Source organism: Anomaloglossus baeobatrachus, chromosome 1 (assembly GCF_048569485.1).
Source record: "Anomaloglossus baeobatrachus isolate aAnoBae1 chromosome 1, aAnoBae1.hap1, whole genome shotgun sequence".
Taxonomy (NCBI): domain Eukaryota; kingdom Metazoa; phylum Chordata; class Amphibia; order Anura; family Aromobatidae; genus Anomaloglossus; species Anomaloglossus baeobatrachus.
This window is the reverse complement of record NC_134353.1, coordinates 665,379,431-665,394,978: the sequence shown is the minus strand read 5'-3', so window position 1 is coordinate 665,394,978 and position 15,548 is coordinate 665,379,431. Positions and strand designations below refer to the sequence as shown.

Sequence of the window (15,548 nt, the reverse complement as noted above, 5' to 3'; positions counted from 1 at the left end):
TCGTTTCTGCGGCAGCACACATCGCTGTGTGTGAAGCCGCAGGAGCGAGGAACATCTCCTTACCTGCCTCCACCGCCAATGCGGAAGTAAGGAGGTGGGTGGGATGTTTACGTCCCGCTCATCTCCACCCCTCCGCTTCTATTGGCCGCCTGCCATGTGACGTCGCTGTGACGCCACACAACCCGTCCCCTTAGGAAGAGCGACGTCGCAGGGCAGGTAAGTGCATGTGAAACTGCCGTAGCGATTATGTTCGCTACGGCAGCTATCACAAGATATCGCAGCTGCGACAGGGGCGGGTACTATCGCGCTCGGCATCGCTAGCATTGGCTAGCGATGTCGCAGCGTGCAAAGTACCCCTTAGAGTTGGGGAAAAAGACAATTGTACAATATATCACAAAAGTGAGTACACCCCTCACATTCTTGCCAATATTTTATTATATCTTTTTATGGGATAGCACTGAAGATATTACACTTTGATATAATGTAAAGTAGTCAGTGTACAGCTTGTATAACAGTGTACATTTGGTGTGCCCTCTAAATAACTCAACACACAGCCATCCATGTCTAAACCACTGTCAACAATAGTGAGTACACCCTTAAGTGAAAATGGCCAAATTAGTCATTTTCCCTCCCTGGTGTCATGTGACTGTAGCATTGCAAGGTCTCAGGTGTGAATGGGGAGCAGGTGTGGTAAATTTGGTGTTATCACTCACACACTCATACTGGTCATAATGGCAAATAATTCTCTGAGGATCTGAAAAAAAAAGAATTGTTGCTCTACATAAAGATGCCCTAGGGTATAAGACGATTGCAAACACCCTGAAACTGAGCAGCAGCACAATGGCCAAAACCATACAACGGTTTAGCAAAACAAGTTCCAGTCAGAACAGGCCTCGCTATGGTTGACCACAGAAGTTGAGTGCTTGTGCTTAGCATCATATCCAGAGGTTGTCTTTTCAAAATAAATGTATGAGTGCAGCCGGCATTGCTGCAGAGGTTGAAGAGGTGGGGGAGGTCAGCCTGTCAGTGCTCAGACCATACACCACACACTGCATCAAATTGGTCTGGCTGGCTGTCATCCCAAAAAGAAGTCTCTTCTAAAAATGATGCACAAGAAAGCCAGCAAAGACTTTGCTGAAGACAAGCAGGCTAAGTACATTGATTAGTGGAACCATGGCATGTGGTCTGATGAGACAATGATAAACTTATTTGGTTCAGATGGTTTCAAGCGTTTTTGGCAGCAACCAGGTGAGGAGTACCAAGACTAGTGTGTCTTGCCTACAGTCAAGCATGGTGTAAGGAGTGTCATGGTTTGGGGCTCCATGAGTGCTGCCAGCTTTAGAGAGCTACAGTTCTTTGAAGGAACCATGAATGCCAACAAGTACTGTGAAATACTGATGTGGAGCATGATCTCCTCCCTTCGGAAACTGGGCCGCAGGGCAGTATTCCAACATAATAATGACCCCAAACTCCCCTCCAAGACGACCACTGCCTTGCTAAAGAAACTAAGGGTAAAGGTGCTGGACTGGCCAAACATGCCTCTAGACCTAAAACCTACGAAAGATGGAGAAGCGCAAGATCTCTAATGTCCACGAGCTCCGTGACGTTGTCATAGAGGATGGAAGAGGATCCAGTGGCTCCAGTGAAGTTCTAGTGCATTCCATGCCCAAGAGAGTTAAGGCAGTGCTTGAAAATAATGTTGGCTGCACACTTTATTCATTTTCACATAGGAGGTGTACTCATTTTTGTTGCCAGTGATTTAGACAGTAATGGCTGTGTGCTGAGTTTTTTAGAGGGCACACTAAATTTAGACAGTTATACAAGCTGTATACTGACTACTTTACATTGTGTCAGTGTCATATCTTCAGTGTTGTCTCATGAACAGATATAATAAAATATTTACAAAAACTTGAGGTGTACTTACTTTTGTATTAGGCGGGCTTAGCACGTTACGACATCGCAAGCCGATGCTGCGATGTCGCACGCGATAGTCCCCGCCCCTGTCGCAGGTACGATATCTTGTGATAGCTGGCGTAGCGATAATTATCGCTACGCCAGCTTCACATGCACTCACCTGCCCTGCGACCGTTGCTCTGGCCGGCGACCCGCCTCGTTCCTAAGGGGGCGGGTCATGCGGCGTCACAGCGACATCACACGGCAGGCGGCCAATGGCGGCGGAGAGCGGAGATGAGCAGGATGTAAACATCCCGCCCACCTCCTTCCTTCCGTATAGCCGCTGGCAGCAGGTAGGAGATGTTCCTCGCTCCAGCGGCTTCACACACAGCGATGTGTGTTGCCGCAGGAACGAGGAACAACATCGTACCTGTTGCGGCACCGGCATTATGGAAATGTCGGAGCCTGCACCAATGATACGATAACGACGCTTTTGCGCTCGTTCATCGTATCATCTAGGATTTACACACTACGACATCGCAAGTGACGCCGGATGTGTGTCACTTTCGATTTGACCCCACCGACATCGCACCTGCGATGTCGTTGTGTGCAAAGCCGCCGTTACACTGTATGATGCAGACATAATATATAAAAAAACACGGTTCGATATGTTTGGCAAAAGGCAAAGGTTTCCTGCCATGAAAATCCGGTATTTCTCATGTAAAACCCCCCCAAAAAAATAAAGGGTGCACATTGTTTGTAATATATACAGATTTCCTTAAAGTGCAATAGAATAAATTGGAAAGAAAAAGGCTGGTGAACGTTGTACAATAAATAAGGAAACACAAAACGTACTTTATTTTTTCAATTCTTTATACAAAATAAGTAAATGTGAAGCTTAGAAGCTCCTGAAATTATAGTACAGTAAATGGGCGTCCGCACTGCCCCCTCCGCTCATCTCCCATACATTTTTTTGGGGGGCTGGGAGGCGATAAAAAAAAACAAACATATTTTTGCACAATTTCTTGGAAGTGCGTAAGTAATAGATAAAGGTGACTTTTTTGCCTAGTATCAGTGAGAGACGAATCCTACAAACTTGCCACTAGAGGACATCCTAACACCACATTGTTGGTATACATGAAACAGATCAATTTAAGCCTCTAGAACTATTTAAAGGTCTTTTTTTTTTTTATTCCTTGCATTTTATCATCCGATTGTAAGAACGTAAGGGTTATATATTTGACACCCATTTCTTAAGCACACTGGGTTAATACCAGCTAAGAATTTAATCAATGCAAAAACGGAAAATGGGAGCAATATCTAAATCCAATCCATCACATTAGCATGTACAGGTCTGCGAACATTTCTTATTGCTGCAAGTTCTTGCCCAGCATCACGGCTGATGCATGAGAAATAAAACTCAACTTTTTTTTTTTTATCACAAATGACCCATTCGTGACAGTGAGGTTTGGCGTCTGATTTAGTATTTTCCTCTGTATTGTTGTCAATAGAAAATTCTAGAAAGAATTGCAAAACACAAATCAAATAAATTATTTGGAATATAAGCTTTTTGCTGATGATCTGAATGCTAAATGATTATTTCCTCTTCTAATCATCTTTTTCGAACGGACACTAGTAATAGAATAGAAAGATATAGTATGAAAATTGGTCCCAATCCATAGGGTAAAATAGTACTGATGTTCCAATATGAGGGAGGAGGCAGCCCATTCAACAGCCATGGAGGTGAATTTTGGTTTTAGTGCCATCTTGGTCCCAATGAAGGATCTTATCCTGATCTGTCGGTCCAGTGTTACAGGATGAGATACTAGGACACCAACTGGAGGTCTACTGTCAGGGCGTTGGCTTTTGGTTGTTTTCTGTACTCTTTCATTTTGGTTTTTACTTTGTCCCTTTTGTCAGAGGAGTGTTCATTTCGAGCTCAGCATGGGGCATTGTATTGAAGAGCAGGAGGTACTCCAGAAGAGCTTATACTCTACGCAGGATCAAGTCTTTGTCCTATCACTTTGAAAGAATGAAATAAAAAACAAATGCTTGATATGTGGTCAATGACGAGATAAAGTTTATCCCCCAAGCTTCAATTATTACCACACCGTGGCCTCATTAATGTCCGGGTTTTGATGGGGTAGAGGACCATTAAAGCCACTATTGCTAGACATAGAAAATGGAGGACTTGGACCACTGCTGAAGACTTCCCCAGATATTGGATGAAGTGAACCTGTCATGCCAGGCTCTGGACTTGGTGTATCAGGGTGAGATATCATGTCCGCATATCTTTGGTTTTCTGAAGGGTGGTGGCCAGCTAATGGTGGTTCTAGAGAACCAAGAGGAGTAGAACCAGGCCCTGAATTCTGTAAATAGCTGGAATCTGCTGGGGATTGTGTCTGGGAGGATGGAGGACCATGAGGGAAAAAATCATAGTTTCCACTTCCATAATAATCTCCCTGGTAATCTGCAAAAGTAGAGACAGAAATAAAAATAATGAGGACAATATGGTTACTACAAAACATATACAGCTGCACTCTAAAATGCTAACAATGAATAAAGGAACTCTGGTCAATTACTGCTATAGGAATATTTGAAAAAAAGAGATATTTAGCTTATGTATTGGCCAATGCATAGGAGCCCAGTAACCTGTGACAAGGTGATCTCTTATATATTGGGAAACTAACTTGAACTGCCGTTATCTGGTTTAAAAACCTACATGTCTGGGCAGCTAGGATCCAGCCATAAAGGAGGATGGACACAGTCTGGTTATAGGGCGGAGTGCTCCGTGAGACAGAAATGCACTACAAATATATTTTTGATATATTTGACAATGTGGTTATGTCTTCTTAATAACAGTTATTCTTACTTCTCATACCTAAATGTTTATGATGTTGTTAGTAAAATAGGCATCATTAGAGGTGAGCCTCATAGACTTGCCCATGATGTGTGTTTCTAGTTTGCACCGTTTTTTAACCTATTTTTGTTTCCGAGAGGTCTACTTTCGGCCTTCTATGCATGTTAGCACTGTGCATTGCCTAGCGTACACAATCGTAAGCTCGTCTTGGTGGCTGTGGTACATGAGATAGCACCAGAAAGCAGCTCTTTTGTGTGTTTTCTTGTGAATATATAATTTATTCTGTCAATGCGGGAGAGTGCTGCTGATAAAACCCGCCATAGGATTAAAAAGCAGATGACAAGCATATGAAAACTACAAGTGGAAGGAAAGACAAAAAGAATGAAAGGAGAGAAAAGCCACTGTGAAACGAGAACTTGCTTTGCATTAATTAAGACCAAGACAGGAAAGGTGAGAAATTCATCTTTTTTTTCCTCACAACTTTTTTTTTCTAGGTGGAAAAACTGTTTTATAAAAATATATATATAAAAAACACAACAATTTAGGTGAGAAGAGACTTTGCTTAGGGCTAGTCTGACATCATCCGGCTCTGCTTTACCCATAAATGACGTTTACCCAATGACGTTTGCATTCCTATTTGTGTATAAGAAGAAATTGGGACTGATATACAAATATAATCTTTGTTTCTCAGGTATTAGTAATTGGTAGCGGCACGCCTGTGCTTAATGTCGCTCTAGTTTTATAGTATGCATATGAGATGAAAATATATAACCTTTTTTGTTTACTATCTATCATTTAAAAGGCCAAGTGTCTTCATGTGATGTTGACAAAGTTCAGCATCATTTCTTACATCGGAGGCATTCTTTGATGCCATGAGATAAACACCTCCCACAATACTAGCCTGTCTCGGGTCAGCGCACTCATACCCTAATTAATGGTAAATAATAAGCCAAACACTTAGTAGAAATAAATCACACAGCTAGCAGAATGAAACCCATTTGTAAGTGTGGCAAGGCATTAAGTGTTCAGGGTAGGCTGGGCTGCATCAGGAGGACGGGATAATACAAAGATGCAAGGAGGGAGCAGATGGGGAAATAATTACTTTTTAGGCTACTTATTACACAATGAAAAAAAATTACCAAGATGGAATAAAAATGATATAATATAACATATAGACGTGAAACAGAACTACAATATATATATATATATATATATATATATATATATATATATTTGCTTTAGTTGTGCTTTTATTTTTAAAATAAACTGATTCCAAACTAGACTTCGACTACTACTAAATATAAATGTAAATGCAGAAAGGATCCTGTGTGAAAGGATCCACAGGTCAGATTTAGTATCCTTTTAATTGAATTTGCGACTAAATCACCTAGAGGAGAAGGAATAAAGCCATGTATTTGGATTCTTTTGTTTTGCTCTTTGCTCAGAATGAAAGAACCGATTCTGTAATCTCTTGACATACAAATCTATTCAGGGCACAGAATGCACAGCTCTTGGTAAACAGACATCCCCATTCATACAGCTCAAAGAAACAAGACACATCTAACTTGTAACAGATCACAAAGACATGGGAAGGGGGGTGATGTATAGAGGAGAAGGGAAAATCGGAGATTTGGGAGAGGGAAGCAGAGATGTGGAAAAGATTGAAGGAGGAATATATAGTAGATGCAAGGATGGAAGGGCAGCTAGGGAAGGGAGGTGGAGAAGAAGCTTGAAAAAGGCGGACGGATAGAAAACATTGACATCAATAGCATACGCTTATGAAATAGCCTTGAACAATATGTGTATTAAAGTTAAAATTAAGTCAATTTAACTGGAGTGAAATATAGAAATGCCGATATATATATATATATATATATAGATATAAAAATAATATATATATACATATATTTATATATACATATCTATATATATATATATATATATATATATATACTGTATATATACTGTATATATATATACACACATATCTATTTACCTATCTATCTATATATAAATATATATACATATCTATCTCTACATATATATACATATCTATCTATCTCTATCTATCCATCTATCTATCTCTAGCTATCTATCCATCTATTATCTATCTATCTCTAACTATCTATCTATTTATCTATCTATCCATCTATCTATCCATCTATCTATCTATCTATCTATCTCTATCTATCTCTATATCTATCACTCAAAAAATAAAGGAAACACTAAAATACCATTTTGTTGTTTAAGTGCTCCCTCTATTTTTTTGACCAGCATATATACGTATACAATATATATATGTATATATATATATATATATATATATATATATATATATATATATATATATATATCTTTTAAAGTACTCCATGCATGTATGAATGTAAGCCAAACATTTTGGTTTACGGGCTTTAGCATGATCTTTGTATTTGGTAATAATGCAAAAGCCAGTAACGGTGTAAGAAAGGTGAGAGAAAACATACAACAATATGTCAGAAGAAAAAAAAAAAGAACCACGGCAGCATTTTGGTATTCTCAGGTTATTATTTATGTCTGAGATTCAGGGCACATGACACTCATAATAATTGCAATGGGTAAATTGTGAATCAGAGGAAGGAGAAAACAAACAGAAAGGCAGGGTACCCTGCTCTCTTCCAATCACCCTCCATATGTTCAAAGAATGTGAAGGTAATTGGAACAACTGTTGTCTGAATAAGGTACAAAGAAAGCAGCTGTGCTATTGTCCCCTACAACACTACGGAGAGATGGAGAGAGTGAGGGGAGAGTACGAAGGGGGAGGTAGAGAGGAAAGAGCAGAAAGGTGGGGAGCACGTAGTGGGGGAAACCCTCAGGGGGCACGTCACCTCTACAATGACATGTCTATTTTACTTTCTACTTGCCGCACAAGGAAAAGTTTCGAAGGAGACCTTATAGAGGTGATGGCTGCAGTAAGAGGAGGAGGTGGTGATGGTGGTTAGAGGATTGAGAAGGAAAAGGAGATTAAAGAGACCTCAGGAAGAAACCTTGCGAAAATCCTTCTCTTGGAGGCTTTGCAATCATTTAATCTTTGAAAATGAGGTTTCTGGGTAGGGCAAAGGTATTTTAGGGATAAAGAAAAGTAAAATCCTTTACTATTCCTTAAATAGGCACTGATAGGGGTCACCACAAGGAATGTCATACATCTTAAGTTAAATATGAGTTTTCAATATTGACCTTTTGGTAAGATAAAAAAGAAGTTAAAGAGATTGGAGAAGTTTAATCTGGGCACAGAGCTTGGCATGAAGCATACATTCTGTCTCTGAGTCCAGTAGGGCCGGAAACAAGAAAAAAAAGATTAAACAGCTTTGTATGCTTCTGGTCATGCAGAAAAGGAACCACAATTATCAAGAATGGCAAGTGTTTCTCTGGGAAATTGTTAAAGATGGAAACAGACTTAATACACTGAACACAATAAACCTTTTTATATTAATTTTCTTAGTTAATTAAGTTCTGTGGTAAACTGGGATTTTAATAAAAAAAAATGCAAAAAATAAAATTGACATTTTTCACGTACTTTGGAGTATGTTGGATGTATTGGTATATAAGGGTGACCAAACTTAAATATTTTAATTAGTTTATGAAATAGATAAATGTATAAACACCAATTCCCAAAAGGTAGTCATCTCCTGTAAAAAAAAAACCCACCACGCCATATACTTTATTTATAAAAAAAAACAAAAAAAATAATAAAATACAAAACAAACAAAAAAAAAATAAAATACAAAACAAACAAAAAAATAAAATACAAAACAAACAAAAAATAAAATACAAAACAAATAAAAATAATAAAAAATACAAAAACTAATTAAAAAATAATAAAATAAAAAGCAAACAAAAATAATAAAATATAAAACAAAAAACAAAACTAGAAAGAAAAAAATAGTTACAAAACTTTAACACTGGGAATGAGTTTAATAAAATAATGTGTGGCTTTGATTGACATGAATTCATATCCATATTCCAACTTTGATTTTCAACAGTGAGGTTTATTATTGGCTTTCATCTCACAGGTGGTATCCCAATCAGCTGGGCATCTCTCTGTTACCTCCATAGTAGCTGTAAGGGCCGGACCCAAGAATGTCGGACTCATCAAGCCTCCCGCCTAATGGCCTCATTCGTCTTGGGCTTCTGAAGAACGCATGCCTTCTAGCACCTAAAGCACTGAGTTGTTTCATTCTCCTCTCCTTGGATCTCCTATTCTGAAACCAAACCTATAATAAAAAAAAGATTAACCGAAGTTGCAAAATTATCCAACTGGAGACTATTAATATATTTTTCATGATTAGCAAATACATTAACCCTTCCTTGTAAAAAACTAAATAAATAAATAAATAAAAATCCCCACATAGTTGTAAAGATGACTTGTGACCAGGAAAGAAGAATATGTTTCCCTTCAGTAGCTACAGTCAGGGTATAATTTCCCTCCACACCTGAGATAGTGGCCCGCTGCACAAGACTAACATACAAATCATGCCAGAATGTTATTTGGTCTGCTAGGCAATGATGTAATGTCCTTTTTGACTTTCTTAGTACTTTATATATCAGTGGTATAATTCTAGGCTGTCCCCTAAAAAGACAAGATCGATAAGTGACTACTCAAACCATTAGATACAAAACAGATATGTTGACATATTAATATGTATACAGGAGTGGCAACCAAACAGGTTTATTTTAATTTCAGTTAGACAAATATGCTTCATAGTGATACTGCCACCCACCAGCGGGATAAAGAAGGCAGCAAGCTATGGTGGTATATAGCAATCGTTTGTCTTTAGCTTACTACTAGAGATGAGCAGACCCATGGAAGTTCGGGTTTCCTCGAGGTTCAGCTGGAATCTAGCTAAAGTTCTGCTCTGAACCCGGACTTGACCCGAACTTCATTGGAAGTCACTGATTGGCAGTTCAGTTCTCCGCCCACATACGGCCCGCCATAAAGAGAACATTTCCGGGAAAGGGAAGGCAGGGTTTTTTCATATCTTTATTTTATTTTTTGTGCACACTACATCTGATCATGCTGTTATTACCCCCAGTGCGAGCCGATCAAACACCGCGCACGGCTTGCACCGAGCATACCCGAGAACACTGATGATCACTCGAGTGGTTTACATACATAAAGCACCCGAACTCTGAACATGAACACTGATTTTTTCATAAAGTCTGTGTTCGGTAGGAACACTGATCTTTAAAGTTTAGGTCCATCCATCTCTACTTACTACTATAGACTGCCGGAAAATGGTTAGCAGCTTTAAGCCAAACTTTTTTCCCCCAATAACATCATTATAAACTTACGGGAAATCACCATTTTATTTAATTAATGCATATAACAGGGTTTGAAAGATTTTTCAATATGCCCCAACAGCAACAAATGTAGTAAAATAAAAAATAAACCATAACTAACCTTTAAAATCCCTTTTCCTCCTGTGGTCTATAGCACTCTGTGATGTTTTCCCTGCAGTGGTGATGAGCTACACATGTGCACGTGACTGCTGCAGCTAATCACTGGTCTATGCGGTGGTGCATGTTTGTATGAAACAAAACCGTTGAGGCAAGTGATTGGTTGCAGTTGTCATGTTCATGGATGGCACATAATGACTACAGAAGGTAAACATGTTAGCAGAGAGTACCAGAGTGACAGTATGAGATTATGGGGATGTAAAATTTAAATTACTCTTAGAGGGTTTTCCAGGCTAAGGGATATGAAAAAATAACAAATACATTCATAGTCACATTTTGGCACTCACTTGGTTTGCATGGTCTGCACTGGCACAGATCGTGGAGGTGTCACCATTGAACCAGTGAGATGACTACTGCAACCTGTGATTGGCTGAAGTGGACAGGTGACTTTAAGCAGCCTGTTGTTAGGCAGCTGAGAGGACGAGAGCAGTTTTACCCCATTCCCGTACATTCCTTGTTGTCCTCTGTTTGTGGTGGGTGCGGTGCCACCTCTGGGGTTGGGAGTTTGGCGTGAGGCCCCACTATACCCTTTGTTCTCAGGATCCATCCTCAGGTCTTGGTATGTTTGGGGGGCTGGGATGCTATTTGTAATGCCTGCCTGGAACCACAGACTCAGACTGGCTGTAACAGACAGGCTAGAGGAAAACTGGTCACAAAGCAGGACCCCAAGAACCCTGAAACCCTTTAACCCCTATACAGGGATTTGGAATTAAACAGGGCCCACGGAAATCACTACCTGTGGTAGGCTGCAGTCTGATGAAAGTAGCAGTCAGGCAGCGTCAAACCAGGAAATGCAGAACAGGGACAAAATCAGGCAGACAAGGATGTAATCAGGAAACCAGGCAGAAGTCAAATCCGGATCGGGTATCGAGGTATAAAAACGGCAGGCAGGAGGGTAGGCAGAGGTCAGAACACAGGAATTGAGAACTATCTCTGGCAGTGACCAGCAGACAGGAGGGGAAATTAGAAGGGTGTGGTGTCTTCCCATTGGCTGTAGCTGTATGGTGGTAACTTCAGCTGGAAGACACATGCCATCTACAGTCAGCCAGTGGTACTGCAGATCCCAGGGAAACCCAGCTAGTGGATAAGCAGAACCTGTGCGCACCAGAGCCACTGGCAACGACTCCTCTCCTACCACCAGCACTACCCACAGCGGGAACACAGCACCACCTGGTGATTGAAACATAAGTCACAGGAGCAGACTCTGGTGGGGACGTGACACCGTTGTTTTCGGTGCAGATGTTGTTCTATTGTCCTGGAATGGCAGGTTCCCTAACGTCAGTTGTTGTCAGATAACTTTGGATACTGTTCTTTTTGGCTCTGGTGTGTGGTGGGAGGTTTCCTCCTCTCCGCCCTCCTTGTCCTTTTCTCAGTCTCCCTGGTGGAGATTGGGTGTTACCTTAGCGGTGTCAGGTGATCTGTGAGAGGGATTTTTAAAGCAGCCCTTTTCATTTGTTCACTGCTGATAATTTTCAGTGGTCTGGTTGGTAGCTTTTAGGGTAGAGTTTCTTGGGTTATTCTAAGGCTTTGGTTTTGGCATTCGCTTGTCATTTTGCCCTTACTAATTCTCCCTTACCTTTATTGTTTATTTGTTAGGTTTAAATCTGCCCTTATTTGTATAGGTCCTGGTGCGTTCGACCCATCTGTGGCCAGTGTGCCCAGCCACCCCGCTTTTAGGCACCTGGGAAGGGCTTTGCAAAACTCTACCTCTCTTTAGTGTGACTGGGTGAAGAGTGACCTGCTGCAGGGCAGCTTGCACCAAATGTGTCTGGAATACTGGGGTTGCTGGTTTACAATCTGATCATCTCAACTCTACTTGAGTGTTACACCTGTTATCTCAAAAACATCCAATGACATGCTATGAAAGTGACCTGACTGCTGCAGTCAATCACAAACAGCAGTGGTCTAGCAGCTGGTTGATTAGTGCCGATGCAAAATACAGAGCAAGTTGAGCTGATGGGTGCCGGTAGGTGAGCTTAGTTTGTTTGGAAATATTGAAATATCCAGTCCACTTGGCAAGCTTTCATTTTGTCCAGTTCACCTTTTTCATTTTTTATACTTTAATGCATTGGTTGCTGTTTGAGACATTTTTAAAAATCTTAGCCAATCACTTAAAGCTATCCCAAATGACTGAGTAACTTGCCATGAAGAGTTTTACATACAGAACTTAACTTATTAGTAATTACTTAAGCATTCAAATACACAGAAGATCAGAAGATTTTGGAAAGGGTACATGTGGAATGCTTGGGTACAAATAAGTCTTTGTAAGTATTATTTGTATAGAATGTTTATTTTTTTTCTAATTATTCCATTAAAACTTTGCTGCAGCTTCTGCGGTGAATTTCTTGTTCCTGCAAAACTCCTATCAACAGTTCTTGTCATCTTGTCAATGTGATTAAGGACTAGGTGACATCACACTCCACTGGTCCATACAAGGTCACTGTCTAACAGAGCATAGCAATAGTGGCATGGGAAAGGATGATGTACAGCATATCCTCCCAACAAACGCACATGTATGGAACCTGCAGAAGGAACTGTACAAGAGGTTTAACATAATATCAAGTATGAAAGTCAACAGAACTAAAGAATATGTTTTCGATACCACTTGCAGATGTTTGTTTCAAAAAGACTCTTTTGTCCATGATGATTATGTGACTCCTAAAGGAAGCCATTGCTTTAATTTTATTGATATCACGACTATATAGAGGATATAGAGGCGGACATACCATTGGTGCAACCTGTGCAATGACAGGGATCCAAGAGGTAAGAGGTAACAAATAGGAGGAAAAAAGATCAGCTCACCATAGACGATATTGTCTGGAAGTAAATACAGCATATGCCCGGATCCGTCCGTTCCAGGGTCAGAAGGAATACTGAAGCAAGCGTGAATTAACCAGTGAAAAAAGCAGTCAGTAATTAATAAAATCCTATTTAAAGTCTATTAAAAATATGCAGATAAATGTGACGCCCTGACACTGCAGGTAGTCACACATAGACCCCCGCATGACACCTTCCCTTACCTAGGTTACACACAGCCAACCAGAAAACCCTAGTCACCTCCCCCAGGGAAAACAGGCACACCAGTGGGCAGGACCAGATGGAAGGGAACGCCCACCTAGAGGTCTGGAGAGCCCGGGGCAGGAAAGGAGAGAGTTGTTGTTGAAGTGAGGAGCAGTGGAGTGGAGTGAAGTCCAGGGCTCTGCTATAGGCCTGAGGCTGAACTGACAGGTGTCAGGGTCGGATCCTGGACACAGTAGCTAGGTGGCAGACGGTGGGCCCGTAGCTAGCAGGAGACGGGAAGATGGCTCGGCAGATCCGAGGTGGACCGGGACAGGGTTGGAGCCCGCCGGTACCGACACCGGAGACCCGACCGGAAACCGTGCACAGATGGGGTACTCGGACCCTGGAACCAACGGCCTAGCTAATTAACCGATTGAGGGCAGGATTATAGGTCCTGTCCCAACCTAAATCCCGAAAAAAAACAACCACCCACAGAGAGGGATAAGGCATCCGTCAGAGCCTGTAGATCCCACAAGTCAGCATCAGTGGGCACGGCTCTCAACAGTATTACCGGGAGCGGACTCCCGAGTTCCAGACCGGGAAGTCCACAACACTACAGCACAGTGCAGAGGGAAGAGATACGGACCACCAGCCTGGGTGGGGGACCAGAATACACCCGGCCATGGCGACCGGCCACCATCACCTTCGTTAACCAAAGGACTTGTCTGACTTCTTTAATCGTGAGAAAGCTGAGACTCCCTGGTCTGTCTAGGCGCATCGGTCCCTGCCATCACCGTCCCCTGCACCAAGTCACGGGGTCCCGGGGCCACCATCCCTACCCATGGAGGGGTTAACAACAAGCTGCCATCCCCTCGCCCCGGATGCCCCACAACAGCAGCGGTGGTGCCACATCTCACCACACACCGTGGGTGGCGTCACAGACAGTTTACTACCATCCCCGTACAAATACGTCCCCTTTTAGTCGGAGTGTCCGTGCGACCCCCGGGTCCGGCAGGATCCCTCGAGCCATACCATAGATCCGGATCCGAACAGCGCTGGCTGCTGGCACGGGGGCGGCACATAAACCTCTAGACCACAGCTGGATCAGATCTACACGTTTTGGCACTGAACCATGATTAAGACTTGATGCCGAAACGCGTAGGTCTGATCCAGTTGGGGTTCACCAGTTTACATATTTTTAATGGACTTTAAATAGATAGGATTTTATTCATTACTGCCTGATTTCTTCCCTGGAGAATCCTTGCTTGCTTCAAGAGGTAAGAAGATCCACTTCTACCTCAAAAGCGGGTGGAATTATGCATTATGATGAGCTATTGGACTGCGCAGGGCCCATATATTGTCCTTGCACAGGGGCCCTCTTACATCTGCTTGTTGATACCAACCCTAATTGAAGGGCATGTCTTTTCACAGTTTCCCTCTGATTTGCTACACTATATATATTGAATATGAGTACACTGGATCAGCGCGATTGTTTAGAATGACCAATGGTGATAAGTCTATCACTGTTTTTCCTGTCAAAATTGTGAACATTGCAGATAATAATGTCTGTAAAGCGCTACGGAATATAGTGCTGCTATATAAGCAAGCATAATAAATACATACGGTAATAACAATCCCACAGACCCTACTGTAAATGATTAGGTTCTGTTTGGCCATCACCGACGTCTGTTGTGTGGGTTCCGATTGCAATGTAAATCACAATGCAGATGTCTTATTTCTGGAAGCCATCAGATTCCAGATATCAGTGTTCATTTTGTTTTTCTTTTAATACAACAATGACCTGACTCCGTTATCTCCATGTCTTTATTCTATTCGTAATAAATACATAAATAAGCCTCATTAAGCTCCATTTCTTGGTCTTTATGTTTTACTAAAGTGCTGGTAAATGGTAGACAGTGTTGGGAGGGTATAATTGTTTATCAAGAGTCATAGTTGATCACATAAAGTAGAGAACAATTTTTGCCTTCATTTTAGTGAGAAATATAGATTGTACTCCATTATTCCTAAAAGGAGACTGCATAACATAATAGGTACCAGAAAGATGAGTCTATATAGCGTAAAGTTGACCTGCATATGTATGTATGTAGACCAGAATGTGTATATATAATAGCTTGTGCTGTTGAGATTGTTACTTTACAATAGGTTAAAAAATAATTGAACCAACTGGCTATGGAAATAAACTATCGACATTGATTGTCAGGGAGATGACACATTGACATTTGCTTGGAGACTCACATACACTTAGATAGCTGTCAGCAAAACGATGGTTGGGCTGATCGTT

At 41.3% G+C, this 15,548-nt stretch overlaps 1 protein-coding gene across 1 annotated transcript in view; it reads right to left on the bottom strand.

The window, feature by feature from the left end:
- Window positions 1-2,728: 2,728 nt before the first annotated feature.
- LHX5 (LIM homeobox 5) overlaps window positions 2,729-15,548 on the bottom strand; it is a 69,752-nt gene continuing 56,932 nt past the window's right edge. The window contains exons 4-5 of the mRNA XM_075341704.1: window positions 8,838-9,003; window positions 2,729-4,363 (exon numbers count right to left, since the gene is read on the bottom strand). Coding sequence (XP_075197819.1) covers window positions 3,996-4,363; window positions 8,838-9,003 — 534 coding nt within the window. The 3' untranslated portion in view covers window positions 2,729-3,995. The remainder of the gene's footprint in view (window positions 4,364-8,837; window positions 9,004-15,548) is intronic.